The following is a 22,878-nucleotide window of genomic DNA, read 5'->3' as shown; positions in this document are numbered from 1 at the left end:
AATCACTAAAGATTATAGAACGTACAACAAGCAAACAGGAGAAAGCTTGATTAGTTAGTGTTCTAGTTCAATAACAAAAAGTAGTTAGTCTTATAGCGATATATATATAAGGTCTATGGTGTAGTCAATGGATATAATTCATTCCTATCAATTCTAGTCATAAAATATTACTCAATCACTTCTTCTCTGCACTCATATCTCAGCTAGCCTAACATCTTGCTGCAGAATTCATCTTAGTTATTTGCTGCATTAATCTAATCAACTCATATTGGGTAAACTTCACATGGTATCAAGAGCAAAAGGGTAACACCATGGCTATGATCCTCAATTTCACTGCATCATCTTCCAAGTACTACCTTTCAGTCATCACAGACGAATTGGATGCAAATAATTTTATCCCATGGCACCATTCAGTCACCATTACAGTTGAATCTCAAAATCTTGAAGATCATTTTCACAAGGATAAAGTTCCTCAACAATTCACTGATCCTACTGATGTCTCTAACCAGGAAAGATTGAATCTGAAGATTATAAAGAATGGAAGTTGCAAGATATTTCTCTACAAACATGGCTTCTTGCTTCTATCAATACCAATTTCAAAAACAAAGTGGTAAAATGCAAAATCTTCTATGATATGTGGGAGAAGCTTCAAGAAGTCTTTACAACATCATCAAGGGCACGAATTCACAGTGTAAAATCTCAATTGAGATCTGTCAAATATGAAAAATCAGCAAAAGATTACATTGGTAAAATTCAGACTCTTGTTGATTCATTAATTGCAATTGATAGTCATTATCCAGATGATGATCATATTCAAGCAATCCTTGATGGATTAACTGAGGAGTACCAAGGATTCATCTCATCTGTCGTGTCTAAGATGGGACAAGTCACTGTCATAGAGACAGAATCATTTCTTATTGCTTATTAAGAAATGCTCCAAAGATTCAAGAAACTGCAACACTTGATTCCATTAGCTAATCTGTCACAAGCATCAAGTTCTTTTGCTTCTAATTTCCAAAGAGGCATGAATACAAGAAGAGGAGGAAGGTTCTCTCAGAGAGGAGGAAGATTCAATTCCAATAATACAAGGCTCTTTTGTCAAATCTGCAATAGACCAGGTCATGCTGCTTGGAATTGTTATTTCAGATTTGACCAAAATTATGAATCTCCAAATGTTATCTCTTCCATCCAATCTACGAATCATCCTCCACCTGCACCTCCACCCTTATTCCATCAACCTAGACCTTATCTTGATGCACCAACTTTGTTGAATGAATCACCATGGTATGCTGATTCAGGAGCTTCTCATCATATCACTGCTGATCCCTCAAATCTTTTACAACCTTCAAAAACTCAAACAGGTTCAGACCAACTTTATATAGGTAATGGACAAGGTATAGCCATCTCTAAGTCAGGTTCATCTCTGTTACATGACTCTAAAACTAATCTCACATATAAATTGAATAATCTTTTGATAGTTTCTCAAATTTCACAGAATATTCTCAGTGTTTCTAAATTTGCAGTTGACAATTCAATTTTCTTTGAGTTTTGGCCTAATCACTACCTTGTTCATGATCAAGTTACCAAGAATTTTCTTCTACAAGGAATAACTAAAAATGGCATATATTTGTTTCCCCATTTGTTTTGTTCTATGGCCAAAATGCACAAATTGCCATTTGATGACTCTAACTCTGTTTACTTAACACCTTTAGAATTGGTTTATATAGATAATCAGGGACCAGCCCCATCTATTTCCAGAAATGGATACAAGTTTTACATATGTTTTGACAGTTTTGTTGATACTTGCACTAAGTATACATGTATTTCCTTATTTATTAATAAATCTGAGAGTCTTGTTACATTTCAAAATTACAAAAAACTACTTGAAAATCAAACTGGATGTACAACAAAATCTATACAAATTGATCATAGTTGAGTTTTTATTAAATGCTTTTAGATCTTTTCTCTTGGATTGTGGCATTTCACATAGACTAGCTTGTCCTTACACATACTAACAGCAGGGTAGTGTTAAAAGAAAACACAAGCATATCACATAAATTGAATTATCTCTTTTGGCCATAGCTGGTTTAACTTTAAAGTTTTGGGAAGATGCATTTATTACTACTGTACATCTTATTAATAGATTACCAACTCCTCTCTTGAACAATTCTTCACCATTTGAGGTTTTGCATCATAAAGAACCAGATTATACTACTCTCAAGGTATTTGGTTGTGCTTGTTATCCATGCCTCCAACCATATAACAAGCATAAATTGGATTATAGATCTCAGTTATGTTTATTTTTGGGTATGATAGTCAACATAGAGGGTATAAGTGTTTATCTTCAAATGGTAGATTATATAGGTGTTAACTAGATCAAATCAATATCAGATCCTTAATTTATTTCATGAATCTTTTCTGTAAATAGAATTAATTATAATATCCTTTCCAGTTTTAGTTTAGCTTATTTTTAGGGATTTTATGATTAGAAATCTTTCCTTATTTTAGGCTAGTATATTTCCCATTTTCTAGTTATTTCTATTTCTGTAAATCCTCTATAAAGAGATGATTTCCTGTACATTTGAATATACATAATATTCAGACACTTCAAGTGGGTATCAGAGCAGAATCTCTGCACTGTGCCTCTGATTTGTAGATATGGCTGATAGTTTCTCAGTCATTAATCATGAACAAAAGGAGAACACCACTCCTACTCCATCAGATTTAAAATCTGAGTAGTGGGTACTAGTTAGTGGTGACTCCCATTCATTTCAGATCACCACATTTCAACTCAATGGGTCAAACTACCTTAGGTGGTCTCAATCAGTTTAGATGTACATTCGTGGAAGAGGAAAAATTGGATATCTCACCGGTGAGCGAAGCCAGCCTAACGTCACTGACACACAATATAATGTGTGGGATACCGAAAATTCCATGGTGATGACATGGCTGGTGAACTCAATGGAGGAGGATATCAGTAGTAACTATATGTACTATACCACTGCCAAAGAATTGTGGGATAGTGTCAAGGAGATGTACTCTGATCTTGGGAATAAATCCCAGATTTATGAACTTACTCTAAAAGCTAGAGAAATTCAACAAGGGAGTGACAACGTCACCAAATATTTCCACACATTGAAGCAGGTGTGACAGGACCTTGACCACTTCAATAACTACAAGTGGATTTCAGCCGCTGATGCCAAACACCACCAACAAACAATGGAAGAAGGGAGGATATTTCAATTTCTTGCAGGCCTCAATGTGGAGCTAGATGAAGTTCGTGGCAGAATTATTAGAAGAGCAATCCTACCCTCAATTGGAGAAGTTTTTGCTGACGTTAGAAGAGAGGAAACTCGTAGAGCTGTGATGATGGGAAAAGGCAAGACTGAACAGACTTTGGAGTCTAATGCACTCTTAGTGGCACCTGCTACACTTAAAAGTTCATCAAATCAGAAGCATCCCTCCAATCTTTGGTGTGACCACTGCAATAAACCTCGTCACACCCGAGAAACCTGCTGGAAGATTCATGGGAAACCAGCACATCTTAAAGGCAGCAAATTTGGTCCCAAAATACGTGCTACCCCAAGTGCTCATGAGGCTGAAAAATCATCCTTGAGTAAGGAACAGGTTGAGCAGCTCATAAGGCTGTTAAATTCCAGTTCTTTATCTAGTACTCCTAGTGGTTCTTTGGCTCAAACAGGTAATTTTAATATTCCTATGTCCCTTAACTGCACCTCAAACTTGAATGCACCATGGATTGTCGATTCAGGTACATCTGACCATATGACCAGTCTCTCTCCTTTATTTAAAACTTATTCTCCTTCTTTTGAAAATGAGAAAATTAGAGTTGCTGATGGTAGTTTTTCATCCATTGCTGGAAAAGGTACCATTAAGTTGTCCAAAAACATTGACCTAAGAAATGTCCTACATGTACCAAAGCTTTCCTGTAATCTTCTCTCTATTAGTAAAATCTGCAAGGATTTCAATTGTGCTGTGACATTCTTTGACACTCATGGTATTTTTCAGGACCGGACCTCGGGGAAGATGATTGGCAGTGCTAAGATGATGGACGGGCTCTATCATTTTGAGGATATTTCGGAAGATAAAGTAGGTCAAGGATTTAGTGGTATTAGTTCTATGCCTATAAAGGACCAAATAATGCTCTGGCACAATAGACTAGGACACCCTAATTTTCCATATCTCAAACATTTGTTTCCAAGTTTGTTTAAGAATATTGCTTCTTCCTTACTTAAATGTGAAAGTTGTATTCGTGCAAAGAGTCATAGAGTTCCTTTTTACTCTCAACCTTATCATGCATCTAAACCTTTCCAATTGATTCATAGTGATGTATGGGGTCCATCGAAAATAACAACTCAATTTGGTAAGAAATGGTTTGTGACTTTTATCGATGACCACACACGACTATGTTGGATCTATCTCATGCATGAAAAATCTGAGGTTTCTAAAATTTTTCAGTATTTTTCAAAAATGGTAGAAACTCAATTTGACACAAAAATTTCAATATTAAGAAGTGATAATGGTACTGAATTCTTTAACAAAAATCTTGATGAATTTTTTCAAAAAAAAAAGGTATTCAACATCAATCTACATGCCCCAATACACCCCAACAAAATGGCATTGCTGAAAGGAAGAATAAATATCTTCTTGAAGTAGCACGTGCCATTATGTTTGAGGGTAATGTTCCAAAGTATTTATGGGGAGATGCTGTCCTAACAGCAGCCTATCTCATAAATCGAATGCCTACGCGTGTGTTAAATTACTGCACACCGTTGGATATTTTCAAAAAGAATTTTCCAGCATGTAGGTTGCATTCTGATTTACCTTTAAAAGTATTTGGTTGTACTGTTTTTTTGTATACACCTTTCTCCCAAAGTAAACTTGATCCAAGGGCAGAAAAATGTATTTTTATTGGCTATTCTCCAAGTCAAAAGGGTTATAAATGTTTCAATCCACACACAAAGAAATGTCATGTAAGCATGGATGTTACTTTTTTGGAACATGAAACATTTTTTCAGAAAAAATTTCTTCAGGGGGAGAGTTTAAGTGAAGGAAATTTTTTGCATGAACCTTTACCCACTCCTATCTTACATATTGAGGATACAACTTTCACTGATCAAACAAATTCTAAAATAATTACCAAAAAAGATGTGGAAATCAATTCTGAAATTGTGCCAAAATTAGTTGGAACACAAACAGAAAAAGAAATACCACAATCAGAAAAGGAGCTTCGATGTTATATTCGGAAATATCCCAAGAAGAATAGAGACCAGCCCATCATCTCTGCACCAACCCAATCTGAAAACCCGGAAGACGGCCCAACTATAGTACTTGAGGATCTTCCAGGTAAATCTGATATTGCTACTTCTAATAATAATTTGCCAATAGCCCTTAGGAAAGAAACCAGAACCTGCACCAAAAAGGTACTCAAAACCAGCACCAACCATCCTATTTCCAATTATGACTCTTACCAAAATCTCTCTCAAAAACATCGAGCTTTTACTTCTAAAATTACAAATCTGTTTGAGCCTAGGAATATGGAGGAAGTACTAGATGATCCTAATTGGAAATTAGCAGTGATGGAAGAGTGGCATGCACTCAAGAAGAATGAAACTTGGGAGATTGTAGATCTTCCACAGAATACAAAATTGGTTGGCTGCAGGTGGGTTTTCAACATCAAGTGCAATGCTGATGGAAGCATAGAGAGGTATAAGGCTAGGTTAGTAGCTAGGGGATTTACACAAACCTATGGAGTAGATTATCGAGAGACATTTGCTCCAGTTTCTAAACTCAACTCTGTGCGGATTCTCTTATCTCTTGCTGCGAATTACAATTGGCCTTTACATTAATTGGATGTAAAGAATGCTTTCTTGAATGGAGAGCTAGAGGAAGAGGTGTTCATGAAACTTCCACCTGGATTTGAGACTGAACTAGGGAGGAATAAAGTGTGCAAACTAAAGAAATCTCTCTATGGATTGAAACAATCCCCAAGAGCTTGGTTTGAACGACTTGGAATAGTGGTGAAGGGACTTGGTTATACTCAAAGCCAAGCTGACCATACACTTTTCTATAAAAATTCAGCAGTTAATAAAATTGCCATCTTAATTGTATATGTGGATGACATTATTCTGACAGGTGATGGTAGCTTGGAGCTAAAAGACTTAAAAGAAAAGCTTGCCAAAGCTTTTGAAATCAAAGAACTTGGCTCATTAAAATACTTCCTTGGAATTGAATTTGCAAGGTCTAAGGAAGGCATTTTTATGAACTAACGAAAGTACATCCTAGATCTTTTAAAAGAGACAGGATTACTTGGTTGTAAAGCTGCTGAAACACCTATAGAGCCTAACTTAAAATTGAAGCCAGCTGAACCAGAAAATGTAATGGACAAAGAGAGATATCAGCGCTTAGTGGAGAGGCTAATCTATTTATCCCATACACGCCTGGATATAGCCTTTGCTGTGAGCATGGTAAGCCAGTTTATGCATTCATCTGGCTGAGAACACATGGATGCTGTCTTTAGAATCCTAAGGTACTTGAAGGGGTCGCCTGGGAAAGGGTTACTCTACAAAAACTATGGACATCTTCAAGTAGAAACCTATACAGATATAGATTGGGCTGGGAATGTCATGGATAGAAGGTTAACATCTGGGTATTGCACCTTTGTTGGAGGAAACCTGGTTAGTTGGAGGAGTAAAAAGTAGAGTGTTGTGGCACGAAGTAGTGCAGAAGCTGAGTTTAGAGCAGTGGCTCATGGAATATGTGAAACACTATGGGTAGAGAAAATCCTATAAGAACTAAAGGTTCCCATTTCTCCACTAATAAGGTTGTATTGTGACAACAAATCTGCAATTTCTATTGCCCATAATCCAGTTCTGCATGATAGAACTAAACATGTTGAAGTTGACAAGCATTTTATAAAGGAAAAGATTGAGAGAGGACAGATTTGTATCCCATATATTCCGACCACGGAACAATTGGCAGATGTTCTAACTAAAGGATTACCCAAGAAGACCTTTGATAGCATAATAAGCAAGCTGTCAATGAAGGATATCTTCAAGCCAGCTTGAGGGGGAGTGTTAACTAGATCAAATCAATATCAGATCCCTAATTTATTTCATGAATCTTTTCTATAAATAGAATTAATTATAATATCCTTTCCAGTTTTAGTTTAGCTTATTTTAGGGATTTTATGATTAGAAATCTTTCCTTATTTTAGGCTAGTATATTTCCCATTTTCTAGTTATTTCTATTTCTGTAAATCCTCTATAAAGAGATGATTTCCTTTACATTTGAATATACATAATATTCAGACACTTCAAGTATAGGTGTTAGGCATGTTCTCTTTGATGAAAGGAAATTTTCATATTCTATCATGTTCCCTACTAATCAAAATACTTCTCAAACAAAGGCTACTAACAATGATTTTGTGCAGGTCATAAATATTCCTTTTTAACACTAATTCTATTGATCACCTCCATATTACACAACCTCAACTCCCATCTTCTGACTCTCATATATTGTCCTCATCCACACACATGACACAAGCCTCATCCTTAACATTAACACCTATAGTACACACTACATCAGAAACAATACCTATCAATTCTTCAAAATAGCAGCATATTACTCAAAATCTCCCTCATGGCCATATTCCTATTTCCAAATTATACCAACTCAACCTTCCAGTGTCACTACCTTCCCAAATTATACCAACTCAACTTCTCCCACTCCCACCCCTACCCCCTTCTCCAACTAATACACATAAAATAATTATTAGATCTAAATCAATTAAACCTATAAAATCTACACTAACTGTGATTATTAATGTTGATGATGATACTGAATTTCTATATCATATACCTAAGAATGCTACTGAAGCTCTCAAGCATCCCCACTGGGCTCATGCTATAGAACAAGAATACAAGGCTCTTTAAAGATATCAAATTTGGACTCTCACAACTCCACCACCTAATTTTACTATAATAGAAAGTAACTGGGTGTTTGCACTCAAAAAGAACCCTCAAGGACAAATAATTGGATATAAGGCCAGATTTGTGGCAAAGAAACTTCACCAAAGAGAAGATTTTGATTTTGATCAAATTTATTTAGTCCTGTAGTTGAGCCATAAACTATTCATATTGTTATCACTTTAGCTCTTAATAAAGGTTGGCAAGTGAGACAATTTGATTTTGATAATGCATTTCTTAATGGTATTTTACATGAAATAGTTTTTATGAAGTAGCCACAGGGGTTTATTCAACAAGATTCCACACATGTTTACAAGCTTAACAAGGCTATATATGGTCTTAAACAGACACCCAAGGCCTGGTTCCTAACTCTAGCTTTTACTCTCTCTCATTTTGGATTTAAAAATACTAAATCAGATCCATCTCTTTTCATTAGAAAAACTGCAACTTCTATTACTCTTCTTCTAGCATATGTAGATGATATTTTATTCACAGGAGATAATTCACATGAATTGAAGACTTTGATTCAATAGCTCAATACAATTTTTTCTCATAAAGATTTAGGAAAATTTAACTATTTTCTTGGACTGGAAGCTACATACCAAGGTGACAATTAGATTTTCTTCATCAAATGAAGTATATCAAGGATTTGTTAGATAAAACAAAGATGTCAACATCGAAAACTGTACCACTTCGATGGTTACATCTACAAAATTACATATTAATGATTCAGAACAGTTTGATGACCCAAAATTGTATCGGTCTATTGCGGCTCTGACCAAACCAGATATCGCCTATTCAGTACACAAAATTTGTCAATTTATGCATTCTCCAACTGTCAATCAATAGAAAGTAATCAAGAGAATTCTGAGATACATTATTATTTTCTAAAAACACTGGCTTGAGGTTACTTTCCTTTTCAGATGCAGATTGGGGAGCTAATGTTGATGATAGAAAGTCTATCACAGGGTGTTGTGTCTATTTTGGATCAAATCTTATAGCTTGAAAAAGTAATAAACAACAAGCAGCCTCAAAGTCTAGCACAGAAGCAGAATATAAAACCCTGACAGCAGCTCAAGTTGAATTAGTATGGGTGCAGAATTTACTTTTTGAGCTAAATGTGACATTGAAGACCTGACTAGTCATCTACCCAATTCTGCACAGCAAGTCTAGGTATTTTGAACTTGATCTATACTTCGTGAAGGATCATGTCAGCAGAGGCAAATTGTTTGTAACTAATATTTCAACTCAAGAACAAGTTGCTGATATACTTACGAAACCTCTTACATTGCCTCTCTTTGTGAAGTTTAAGCACAAACTTCGGATTTACTCAAGTTTTCCCTTCAATTTGAGGGGGAATGTAAAGAGAGAATGTCAAGAAAATAAACAAGAGAATAAAAAATCAGTAAAAATTATGGAACGTACAACAAGCAAATAGGAGAGAGTTTCATTAGTTAGTGTTCTGTTTCAATAACAAAAAGTAGTTAGTCTTATAGCTATATATATAGAAGGTCTATGGTGCTATCAATTTTAGTCATAAAACATTACTCAATCACTTCTTACTTCTCTGCCCTTATATCTCAGCAAGCCTAACATCTTGTTGCAGAATTCATCTTAATTTTTTGTCGCATCAATCTGTTAAGTATCTAAGAAAAGTGAAAAACCACACCTTAAAAGTAGCTGATAAGCAACCATGCTCTGATACCAAAAAAATTGGGAAACTACACCTTAAAAGCTAACTGAAAAAAGGAAAGAATCACTCTCCTTATATACAACATCAAGCATCCCATACTACTCGATGTGGGACTTTGAGCACTACCCCATAATACCAAGTCCCTAACATAATCTAATCAACTCATTAGGTAAACTTCACAGGGATAATATTTTTAGTGAAAAATAGAGTTAATTTGTGTCAAATGCAAAGATTTGGTCACCTACAAATTTTCAACTAATTTCTATATGTTTATAGAATATATTTAATGAATAGTTTATAAATATTTATAATTAATTTTTTATTTTTTAAATAATTTTTAAGCATTAAATGAAAATGAATATAATGAATATATAAATTAGAATTAGCTAATAAGTATCTTAAAGGAACTCGTTAATTAGATAAAATTAGTAATTTTTAAATCTTAAATGCATTTAACATATAAAAATGTATTTAAAAATTTAAATTTTTAATATGCTTTTATCACAAATATTACAACCTAAACATTTTTTCTTACATTTGTTTTATATTTGAATCAAATCAGTCAAATGTTTTTTTTCCCTCTAACTTCTAACATTGTCTTATTATAGCATTTGTTAACCAAACCATTTCAATAATTAAAGAGGAGTACTAGGAGTGAGTATTTTTGTTAAATTTTGGCCAACACTTAACCATAAAAAAAAATTGAATGATTCTACACCATTAAATGCAATCTCACACCATTAAAAATATTATTGATGACTAATTAATGGCTAAAAACCACAAAATATGCTGTCCTCCTAGACTTTCTCATAATTAAACTAGTACGATGCATGTAAGTAGTTCTAAATATGGGAACTTCAAACAAAATTATTTTCTAACTATTAAAAATAAATAAAATAAGTTGGCTAAATGATTGAATTGAATTACGGTTTAGTTACTCTGTTGGTCCTATAATTTCGCAAAATTTTTAGTTAGATCCCTATTCTTCTTTTTTCTTTTAATTGAGTTCTTGTACCAATTTTTTTTAATTGAGTCCCTACACTTTTTTTTCTTTTATTTGAGTCTCTGCACTAATTTTTTTTTTAGTTGGGTTCCTATACAATTAAGCCAATTACTACCAAGAAAGATCTAATTGAAAAAAACAAAAATTGGTGCAGGGACCCAATTAAAAGGAAAAAAAAGTATAAGGACCTAATTGAAAATTTTGCAAAACTATAAGGACTAACAGAGTAATTAAACCTTGCATTACTAATAATCTAACAATGTAAGACAATAATTTCTATTTTCTCTTTCTTTTTCATTTCCAAACTAACTGTTTCCTTTTAGTTTTTAATTCATTAAAAATTTAGCATATATATATCGACAAAGTGTGTTTGGATATATCAATTCTTTTTAAACGTGAAAAAAAAAATAATTTGATAAAAAAAAAGGTGATATAATTCATATATATACATAAATAGATTACAGTTTTGATTGGTGACTTTAGGTCAGCAGGTATGTATATATTAACCTCCTCGATCTTTCGATAACCGATAAGTTGGACCTTTGAGTCTTGGAAGCCCTTCTATCTTATATCCATCCCTACGATGATTCCAAAAGCCTAAACATTCGGTGCCACACAAGAAAGATCTAAAAGCAAAAAAAAAAAAAAAAAAGTAGTGTTTTCCCGGAGAAAAATAAATAATTTATTTAAATTGTTAATTTCTTTTATTTGGTAATAAATAACAAGGAGCATCCAACAAATAAAAAAGAGGACATTGTTGTAAGGTTGGCTTTTGTATCATTCACATCTTGATGGCAATATCGAATAGTTATGTATGATGTTAAGTAATTAAAGTATATGAGTATGCTTATTCTTCTTACTACTCTATAGATGAAGTTGTAAGCAAAAGTTTTCGAAAAAAGAAAAAGCGTGGAAGCAAGGATAATTACCTACATGCGTTCATTGTTAGCTATTAAATTCCAACACTACTATACATATGCTTTAACAAACGATCAAAGTAATAATGTTAATGATAAAGATTCCATGCTACTTGATATACAAGCCAAACATTATTAATTACATTAAGTGCCAATGCAAATCTAGTAGTATTATACATATCTAATAACTAAGCTTACACTTTCACTTTTAAGTGGCCCAACCTTGCAGTGTTGGCACGCTCCAACAACATTAACAACCTGGCTTCTGTGTGTCCCAATCAAACGTGTATGCTGAGTTGTATGAATTGGTGTACGTGGACGCAGAAACCAAGCAGCATGCAGCATTGGAATTAGGGAGATGCTCAGGTCCGAACCCTAAATCCACATGCCTGGCTCGTGGCTAGCTAGTGGCCAAAATGATTGAGTCCTTCCACTTTCTATCTCCTTTATATAGAGAATAGAGTGGTCTCTCTTCCCACCAATTCACGCTAACCTCTTACAGAGAGATATAATAGTAACACTTTCTTGTTCATCAACTACTTACTCTAGAAATGTGTTCCACTTGCAAGGTTAATGTTGCCCCTTGCTGCAACAAGCCTGATTAAGTATATGCATATGTATGTTAATCACCGATTAATGTACTAGCTAGTTGATTAATTGATATCATCCAATTTGACTTTTTCCCTCTTATTGGGAACAGTGACGTAACTGCTTCACTTTGTATTAAAATGCAACTAATTAACATGATGTCACAAACTATTTTACTTGATGAGCCTTTGCTTGTTTCTCCTGAATTAAATACAACCATAGATGTTTTCGTCCTAACTAATAATGCAAGATGTTGATTTTGGACAACCTCAAACTTCTGCACATTTTTTTAAAAGTAACGCTGCATAACTACTAGTAAATATTATTATTTTTTATTAATATTTAATTATTATTAATAATTTGTATTTATATTTATAGAATTTTATATATAAAAAATATATAATTTGTATTTATATTTATTAAAATTTATATATATAAATTAATATAGTTTATATTCATATTTTTTAAAATTTACACACATAAATCAATAAAATTTATTTATTAAAAATAATTTAGTATTTATATTAGTTAAATAATGATCAAAACTACTAAAAATTACTGCCTTAAAAAATTTCTCTTTTTTTATTTAAAAGCCTACAAATAAGAGAACTCAACACAATGCAAATACACATCTATAGAAAGTTTTAGAGATTTCATTATTTTATTTGATAAAACTAAATATTTAAATATTATGATAAAGAAATTTAAAAAAAATAAACTAACAATATCTAGTAAAACAATATCTAAAAGTATCTAAGACAATATTTAAGAAGTATTATCTAAAAATTAATTAAATAATAATGATCTATCTAGTTATTTTAAGTTGGTTGTATTGCACCAATTCGTAAAACTTATATATAAGCCACTATAGAGTTTATTATATCAAGCTAAGAGAGATACATCAAGTTTTAAAATGCAAACTTTCATAAAGATATAGTAAAAATGTATTTGTAATTTTTACTTAATCTATAAATAATATAATTATTAATTTTTTCTATCATTTATTTAAATTATTTTTTCATTAAAACTATCTCTTTTACTTTACTTGTTATAAAATTCAAGTTCAAACTATACTAAACTAACTGCAAACTACTATTTCATAAAACTAACAGCGATACCATAAATATATTTGATCTATTGGGTTTGAAATTTTTTTTTTTAACCTATCAACTATACATGTATATGTGCACTACATTATAATTCACTCAAACAAATTCATAATTATATGGCTATCTAAATTATAAAATATTTTGGTTCTATATTATTGTCTAAAAGACAATTATACGAATTGGCATTGATAGTTGAAAATTTTTCTATACAAGTACAAGATTAGCTAATGGGAGCTTGTCCACGAATGATTCACCATTTCAGATAATCAAGCAATCTTTTTCATTGCAAAAAAGAAGAAATTAAAAGAAGCTTAATAAAAAAATATATATATTACTCTATGTTTTTTAACTCCAACAAACTAAGACCACCAAGACAATTTTCTCAAAGTTAAAAAGAATATCATTAGCTAAAGAAGTATAGAAAACTTAGAGTAAAAATTCAAAGATAACATGAAGGTAAGAATAATTTTCCTCCAATTTCTAAGAAATCAATATGCAAATATAAAAATGAAAGATTTTGAGAAAATAAAAAAATAACTATACAAGATTAATAAGCTTAGTAATTAAAATAAAAACTTATAAAAATTATTTGTCAGATAAAAAGAGTAGTAAAGAAAAGAATAATGGTAGGTAATAATTTTTTTTAATTAACATTAGCCAATTTTTTTTAAAATTATTTTGTTTATTTTAAATTTTACATCTTAAATCATAAACACTTAATCTTACACCCTAAATTATAAAGTTTAAAACCCTGACTAATCTTGACTAACTAAAAATTAGTTCTCTATATATTTTTTTAAAGAAAGTACTAATTAATTTGCATCCAAATTTGATACTAAAATTAAGGATTTATCAAATAAAGCTAACATTAATCGATTTAATAAGCTCATTATATGCTTTTAATTTGAACAAAAATTGATAAATCTTTATCTCTCATAGAGTTTCCCAAGTTTTGTGGAATCCAGTTGCGGTTTCTAGGAATGGACCACGACTCTCTCATTTGATGTTTGCAGATGATCTTTTGCTTTTCTGTAAGGCATCAAAAGCTCAAGTAATAGAGGTCATGCATTGTTTGGACTTGTTTTCTAAAGCGTCAGGTTTAAAGGTAAATCTTCATAAGTCAAAGGCCCAGTGTTCCAAGAGGGTGTCGAAGAGGAGAAAAGGGGTTCTCTCAGGGGTCTCTAACATCCGGTTCTGCAATGATTTGGGTAAATACCTGGGAATTAACATCGGTCATGCCAGAGCTTCCAGGAAGACGGCTCAAGAGATTATTGAAAAAATTTTGAGGAAGCTCTCCAGTTGGAAAGGACGTCTACTGAATAAGGCAGGGAGGCTTTGTCTTGTTAAATCGGTTATGGCCTCTATCCCAGTTTATGAAATGCAAATTTCTCTTCTCCCGAAGTATGCATGTAATAAAATTGATTCCTTGATGAGACAATTCTTGTGGAAAGGCCAAGCGACTGGAAAAGGGCTGCCTCTGGTCAGGTGGGAGGTCGCCATAACTCCTAAAAAGGCAGGAGGATTGGGTATTAGGGATACTTCCTGTGCTAACATGGCGCTTCTGGGAAAGTTGGTATGGGATTGTCTAAATAATAGTGAGAAGTTATGGGTGCAGGTTCTGAAGCATAAATATCTCAGGAATCAATCTAGTATGAACGGAAACAGTAGAAATTCTTCATCGACTACCTGGAAGAACATTGTTAGTGCCTATGAGCATCTCAAGGAAGGGCTTCATTGGAATATTGGAGATGTCCACAAATCAGTTTGGTATGATGAGTGGACTCCTTTTGAAAAGCTTTGCAACCTTGTTCCTTATGTACATATTTCTGAATCAGATTTCATGGTGGCTGACTTGTGGAAAGGGGTGTCTTGGGAGGTTGATAGTCTTACCACGCCTATTCCGCATGAGATTAAGCAGTTTATTTGTGGTCTGAGATATCCTAGTTTAACTGAGTTGGAGCCACAGTGGGAGTGGTGGCCTGCAGCAACAAAAAAGTATAGTGTAAGGAGGGTTACAGATGGTTATTAAAGAAAACATTAAATTGGAATGCCAACAGTAATTGGAACTGGTTGTGGAACACAAACATTCCAGAGAAGTTCAAATTTACTATGTGGCTTTGCTTACATGATGCTCTACCAACTGAGACCTTTCGATTCAAGCGGCATTTAGCTTCTTCAAATATGTGTGATGAGCGGATATTTTATACGCTTTTTGGGGATAATTTCATATAGTTTTGAGTATGTTTTTGTTAGTTTTTAGTCTATTTTTATTAGTTTTTAGGAAAAATTCATATTTCTGGACTTTACTATGAGTTGTGTGCTTTTCTGTAATTTCAGGTATTTTTCTGGCTGAAATTGAAGGAGCTGAGCAAAAATCTGATTCAGGCTGAAAAAGGACTGCTGATGCTGTTGGATTCTGACCTCCCTGCACTCAAAGTGGATTTTCTGGAGCTACAGAACTCAAAATGGCATGCTTCCAATTGCTTTGGAAAGTAGACATCCAGGGCTTTCCAGCAATATATAATAGTCCATACTTTGCACAAGGATAGACGACGTAAACTGGCGTTCAACGCCAGTTTTCTGCCCAATTTTGGTGTCCAGCGCCAGAAAAGGATCAAAAGCTGGAGTTGAACGCCCAAACTGGCATAAAAACTGGCGTTCAACTCCACAAATGGCCTCTGCACGTGAATTGCTTAAAGTATCAGCCCAGTACACACCAAGTGGGCCCCAGAAGTGGATCTCTGCATCATCCATCATAGTCCACTCATATTTTGTAACCCTAGGCTACTAGTTTAGTATTTAAACAACTTTTAGAGACTTATTTTGCATCTCATGACATTTTAGATCTAAACTTTGTATTCTCTGACGGCATGAGTCTCTAAACCCCATTGTTGGGGGTGAGGAGCTCTGCTGTGTCTCGATGAATTAATGTAAGTATTTCTGTTTTCCATTCAAACACGCTTGTTCCTATCTAAGATGTTCATTCGCGCTTAACTGTGATGGAGGTGATGATCTGTGACACTCATCACCTTCCTCAAATCATGAACGTGTGCCTGACAACCACCTCCGTTCTATATACGATTGAATGAGTATCTCTTAGATTCCTTAATCAGAATCTCCGTGGTATAAGCTAGAACTGATGGCGGCATTCATGAGAATCCGGAAAGTCTAAACCTTGTCTGTGGTATTCCGAGTAGGATTCAAGGATTGAACGACTGTGACGAGCTTCAAACTCCTGAAGGCTGGGCGTTAGTGACAGACGCAAAAGGATAGTAAATCCTATTCCAACCGGATCAAGAACCAACCGGTGATTAGCCGTGCTGTGACAGAGCGCGTGAGCGTAGTTTTCACTGGAAGGATGGAAGGTAGCCATTGACAACGGTGATCCACTAACACACAGCTTGCCATAGGAGGATGTGCGTGCGTGAATCAGAAGACAGAGGAAAGCAGAGATTCAGAAGACAAAGCATCTCCAAAACTCCAACATATTCTCCATTACTGCACAACAAGTAACCTTTAATTTATGCTCTCTTGGTTATTCGCAATTCAACTGATAAACATAATTGACTTCCTGACTAAGATTTACAAGATAACCATAAATTGCTTCAAACCAACAATCTCTGTGGGATTCGACCCTTACTCACGTAAGGTATTACTTGGACGACCCAGTGCACTTGCTGGTTAGTGGTACGCGTTGTGAAAAGTGTGATTCACAATTCGTGCACCAAGTTTTTGGCGCCGTTGCCGGGGATTGTTCGTGTTTGAACAACTGACGAACTATTTTGTTGCTTAGATTAGGAAAATTTTTCTTTTTGGTTTAGAGTCTCTTATTATTGTTCTTGGTTAAAAATATCCTTCTTTAAAACAAGTGTTACATTTACTGCCCAATTGGCTAGAGTGTTAGTCTAAGCCCGTGGCAGTTTGGTACACTCTTTTCAAAACCTTTTTCATAAATAATATTTTCTCTATTAAATTTTGCGCCAAACTTTAAGTTTGGTGTTTTCTTGTTGATTTCCCTTTGATTTTCGAAAATTTTGGTTTGGTTTTCTAAAAATTTTAAGTTTGGTGTTCTTTCTTCGTGTTCTTGAGTTTTCTTTGTGACTTGATCTTAAAATTTTTAAGTTTGGTGTTCCTTGGTGTTTTCCCTCCAAAATTTTCGAAAATAGGGAGCATTAGATCTAAAAATTTTAAATCTTGTGCTATTTCATTGTTTTTTCCCTTCCCTCTTAAAAATAAAAAAAAATATCTTTTCTCTCTATTTTAAAAACAAATTTTCGAAATATATTTCTAAAATTTAGAATTTTATTTCAAAATTTAAAACTTTTTTTTTCAAAATCATCATATCCTTTTCAAAACTTCCCAACCACTTTCTCTCTCCTCAATTTTTTGAAAATCTTCACTCAATTTTTATTTATTTTATTTCAATTTATTTCATTTTCGAAATAAATATATAAATAAATAAATAAAAATAATTTTTCTATTTTACATCATCTCCCTTTCTCCATCATGGACCTAAGCGGAAACGAACAGTCCAGGAGGACTCTAGGGTCATATTCTAACCCCTCTACTGCTTCATATGGGAGTAGTATCTGCATACCCTCCATTGGAGTCAGTAGCTTTGAGTTGAATCCTCAGCTCATTATCATGGTGCAGCAAAGCTGCCAGTATTCCGGTCTTCCACAGGAAGAACCTACATAGTTTCTGGCACAATTTTTACAAATTGCTGACACAGTACATGATAAGAAAATAGATCAGGATGTCTACAGACTATTATTGTTTCCATTTGCTGTAAAAGATCAAGCTAAGAGGTGGTTAAATAACCAACCTAAGGCCAGCATAAAGACATGGAAACAGCTGACAGAAAAATTCCTGAATCAATATTTCCCTCCAAAAAGGATGACACAGCTAAGGCTGGACATCCAAGGCTTCAAGCAAGGAGATAATGAATCTCTTTATGATGCTTGGGAGAGATACAGAGAGATGCTACGAAAATGCCCCTCTGAAATGTTTTCAGAGTGGGTTCAGTTAGACATCTTCTACTATGAGCTTGCAGAAGGAGCTCAGATGTCTCTAGATTACTCAGCTGGTGGATCTATCCATATGAGAAAGACAATTGAAGAGGCTCAAGAGCTCATTGATACAGTTGCCAAGAATCAGCATCTGTACCTAAGCAGCAACCCTTCCATGAATGAAGAGGTTAAAACAGTAACTGCTGAATTCAGTACTGTAAAATAAGCTGCTGAATTCAATCAGCAATTGGATTTTCTAACAAAGCAGCTAGCTGAATTCAAGGACAGGCTACAAGAGACAAGGATAGCTAATATACATATGGACGAACAGTTTAAGCAAACAAAGCAGCAGCTATCAAGGCAAATAGCAGAAGAATGCCAAGCAGTTCAATTAAGAAGTGGGAAAACATTAAATACCCCACCTCAAGGCATCAAAAAGTCAAGAAATGAGCAACCCACCAAAGATTCACCTAAGGACAGTAAGAGCCCAGGAAAAAATAATTCTGGCGCTAAAACGCCAGAGAATTGGTGGAAGGCTGGCGCTGAACGCCCAGACCATGCCCAAAACTGGCGTTCAACGCCAGAAACAAGGCAGGGTTGGCGTTCAATGCCAGAAATGGGCAAGAATCTGGCGTTGAACGCCCAAATTGGGCAAAATCCAGCGTTGAACGCCCAAAATGGGCACAGTTCTGGCGTTCAGACGCCAGAAGCAGACAAGGAGCTGGCGTCCAGTTTCACTCCAGCTTCTGACTCTGGCACTCAATTGCCAGTGAGGGATCAGACACACACAAGTGCTGATAACAACCCCTCTAAAAAGGCTTCTCTAACCACTAAGGTTGAGGAATATAAAGCCAAGATACCTTATCCTCAAAAACTCCAGAAAGAGGAGCAGGATAAGCAATTTGCTCGCTTTGCAGATTATCTAAGGACTCTTGAAATAAAGATTCCATTTGCAGAGGCACTTGAGCAAATACCTTCTTATGCCAAGTTCATGAAAGAGATCTTGAGTCATAAAAAGGAGTGGAGAGAAACAGAAAGAGTTCTCCTCACTGAAGAATGCAGTGCAGTCATTCTGAAAAGCTTTCCTGAAAAGCTTAAAGACCCTGGGAGTTTTCTGATACCATGCATATTAGAAGGTGATTGCACCAAGACAGCTTTATGCGATCTTGGGGCAAGCATCAACCTAATACCTGCATCCACTATCAGAAAGCTTGGTTTAACTGAAGAAGTTAAACCAACCCGGATATGTCTTCAACTTGCTGATGGCTCCACTAAATACCCATCAGGCGTGATTGAAGACATGATTGTCAGGGTTGGGCCATTCGCCTTTCCCACTGACTTTGTTGTGCTGGAAATGGAGGAGCACAAGAGTGCTACTCTCATTCTAGGAAGACCCTTCCTAGCAACTGGACGATCCCTTATTGACGTCCAACAGGGGGAAATAACCCTGAGAGTCAATGATGATGAGTTCAAGTTGAACGCTGTCAAAGCCATGCAGCATCCAGACACATCAACTGACTGCATGAAAGTTGATCTTATTGATTCCTTGGTAGAAGAGATCAACATGGCTGAGAGTCTCGAATCAGAGTTGGAAGACATCTTTAAAGATGTTCAGCCTGATTTGGAGGATTCAGAGGACATGAAAGAGCCTCTGAAATTTCTTCTAAAAGAGGAAAAACCTCCTAAACCCGAGCTCAAGCCATTACCACCATCCTTGAAATATGCATTTCTAGGAGAAGGTGATACTTTTCCAGTGATCATAAGCTCTGCTCTAAGTTCACAGGAAGAGGAAGCACCTATTCAAGTGCTAAGGACACACAAGACAGCTCTTGGGTGGTCCATAGGTGACCTTAAGGGTATAAGCCCAGCTAGATGCATGCACAAAATCCTATTGGAGGATAATGCCAAACCAGTGGTTCAACCACAGAGGCGGCTAAATCCAGCCATGAAGGAAGTGGTGCAGAAAGAGGTCACCAAATTACTAGAGGCTGGGATTATTTATCCCATTTCTGATAGCCCCTGGGTGAGCCCTGTTCAAGTCGTCCCAAAAAAGGGAGGCATGACAGTGATTCATAATGAAAAAAATGAACTGGTTCCTACAAGAACAGTTACAGGGTGGCGCATGTGTATTGACTACAGAAGGCTCAATACAGCCACCAGAAAGGATCATTTTCCTTTACCATTCATAGACCAGATGCTAGAAAGACTAGCAGGTCATGATTATTACTACTTTTTGGATGGCTATTCAGGCTATAACCAGATTGCAGTGGATCCCCAGGATCAAGAGAAAACAGCATTCACATGTCCATCCGGAGTATTTGCTTATAGAAGGATGCCCTTTGGGCTATGTAATGCGCCTGCAACCTTCCAGAGATGCATGCTCTCTATTTTCTCTGACATGGTGGAAAAATTTCTGGAAGTCTTCATGGATGACTTCTCAGTATATGGAGACTCATTCAGCTCCTGTCTTGATCACCTGAAACTTGTTCTGAAAAGATGCCAAGAAACCAACCTAGTTTTGAACTGGGAAAAGTGTCACTTCATGGTGACTGAAGGAATTGTTCTTGGGCATAAAATCTCAAACAAGGAAATAGAGGTGGATCAAGCAAAAATAGAGGTAATTGAAAAATTACCACCACCTGCCAATGTTAAGGCAATCAGAAGCTTTCTGGGGCACGCAGGATTCTATAGGAGGTTTATAAAGGATTTTTCAAAAATCGCAAAACCTCTAAGCAATCTGCTAGCTACTGACACGCCATTTGTGTTTGACACAAAGTGCCTGCAGGCGTTTGAAACGCTGAAAGCTAAGCTGGTCACAGCACCAGTCATTTCTGCACCAGACTGGACATTACCATTTGAGCTAATGTGTGATGCCAGTGATCATGCCATTGGTGCAGTATTGGGACAGAGGCATGACAAGCTTCTGCATGTCATTTATTATGCCAGTCGTGTTCTAAATGATGCCCAGAAAAATTACACAACCACAGAAAAAGAACTACTTGCAGTGGTTTACGCCATTGACAAGTTCAGATCATACTTAGTAGGATCAAAAGTGATTGTGTATACTAACCATGCTGCTCTTAAATATCTACTCACAAAGCAGGATTCAAAACCCAGGCTCATCAGATGGGTATTGCTTCTACAAGAGTTTGATATAGAAATAAGAGACAGAAAAGGGACAGAGAACCAAGTGGCTGATCATCTGTCCCGGATAGAGCCAGTGGAAGGGACGTCCCTCCCTTCTCTTGAGATCTCTGAGATGTTTCCTGATGAGCATTTATTCGCCATTCAGTAAGCACCATGGTTTGCCGATATTGCAAACTATAAAGCTGCAAGGTTCATACCCAAGGAGTACAACAGGATACAAAAGAAGAAATTAATTACTGATGCAAAGTACTACTTGTGGGATGAACCTTATCTCTTTAAGAGATGTGCAGACGGAATTATTCGTAGGTGTGTGCCTAGAGAAGAAGCACAGAGGATCCTGTGGCATTGCCACGGATCTCAATATGGAGGCCATTTCGGAGGTGAGCGAACAGCCACCAAGGTCCTCCAATGTGGCTTCTATTGGCCCACACTCTATAAAGATTCCCGAGAGTTTGTACGTAATTGTGACAGTTGCCAAAGAGTGGTAACCTGCCTCATGGTTACGCCATGCCTCAACAAGGAATCTTAGAAATTGAGTTGTTTGACGTATGGGGAATTGACTTCATGGGACCTTTCCCACCATCATACTCAAACACTTATATTCTGGTGGCAGTTGACTATGTATCAAAATGGGTTGAGGCTATTGCCACACCCACCAATGATACTAAAACAGTGCTGAAGTTCCTCCAGAAACATATCTTTAGCAGGTTTGGTGTCCCTAGAGTACTAATCAGTGATGGGGGCACTCACTTCTGCAATAAACAGCTTTACTCTGCCATGGTTCGGTATGGAATTCGCCACAAAGTGGCCACTCCATATCATCCACAAACCAATGGGCAAGCTGAAGTCTCTAACAGAGAATTAAAGAGAATCCTGGAACGGACAGTAAATACCCGTAGAAAGGATTGGGCACGGAGCCTGGATGATGCTCTGTGGGCTTACAGGACAGCATTCAAGACCCCCATAGGGACATCTCCATACCAACTCGTGTATGGTAAGGCATGTCACCTGCCCGTGGAACTGGAACATAAGGCCTACTGGGCAACCAGATTCCTAAACTTTGATGCCAAATTAGCAGGAGAAAAATGATTGCTCCAGCTAAATGAGCTAGAGGAATTCAGATTCACAGCTTTCGAAAATGCCAAGCTTTATAAAGAAAAATAAAAAAAATGGCATGACAGAAAGCTATCATCTAGAATCTTTGAACCAGAACAGAAGGTCCTGTTGTTTAACTCTAGACTCAGGCTATTCCCCGGGAAACTGAAATCCCGGTGGAGGGGACCATACGTGATTACAAGTGTGTCACCATATGGTTATGTGGAGCTTCAAGATATTGATTATGATAAGAAGTTCATTGTCAATGGACAGAGAATCAAGCATTATCTTGAAGGCAACATTGAGCAAGAATGCTCAAGGCTGAAGCTAGA

At 35.7% G+C, this 22,878-nt stretch overlaps 2 protein-coding genes across 2 annotated transcripts; both read left to right on the top strand.

Annotated features, from left to right (window-relative positions):
- The first annotated feature begins 2,658 nt into the window (after positions 1-2,658).
- LOC148579097 (uncharacterized) lies at positions 2,659-4,061 on the top strand. The gene is made up of 2 exons (XM_088503602.1): positions 2,659-3,700; positions 4,027-4,061. The coding sequence occupies exons 1-2, from the start codon at positions 3,220-3,222 to the stop codon at positions 4,059-4,061; spliced, it is 516 nt and encodes a 171-aa protein (XP_088359728.1). The 5' UTR covers positions 2,659-3,219.
- On the top strand, positions 2,833-3,150 carry LOC148579098 (uncharacterized). The gene has a single exon (XM_088488537.1). It carries the CDS (start codon positions 2,833-2,835, stop codon positions 3,148-3,150), a length of 318 nt encoding a protein of 105 aa, XP_088344663.1.
- Positions 4,062-22,878: the final 18,817 nt, after the last annotated feature.

The sequence above is a fragment of the Arachis ipaensis genome, chromosome B10 (genome assembly GCF_059453495.1).
Source record: "Arachis ipaensis isolate K30076 ecotype BB chromosome B10, ASM5945349v1, whole genome shotgun sequence".
Classification (NCBI taxonomy): Eukaryota; Viridiplantae; Streptophyta; class Magnoliopsida; order Fabales; family Fabaceae; genus Arachis; species Arachis ipaensis.
Note: the sequence above shows the minus strand (reverse complement) of the source record. Positions and strands in the feature narration are given on the sequence as shown.

Excerpts from the sequence above, each read along its gene's own strand:
- LOC148579098 (XM_088488537.1), top strand. The coding sequence starts at position 2,833 with ATGTACATTCGTGGAAGAGGAAAAATTGGATATCTCACCGGTGAGCGA.
- LOC148579097 (XM_088503602.1), top strand. The coding sequence starts at position 3,220 with ATGGAAGAAGGGAGGATATTTCAATTTCTTGCAGGCCTCAATGTGGAG. Across the intron at positions 3,701-4,026 it reads TGGTTCTTTGGCTCAAACAG|GACCGGACCTCGGGGAAGAT; the intron begins GTAATTTTAATA and ends GGTATTTTTCAG.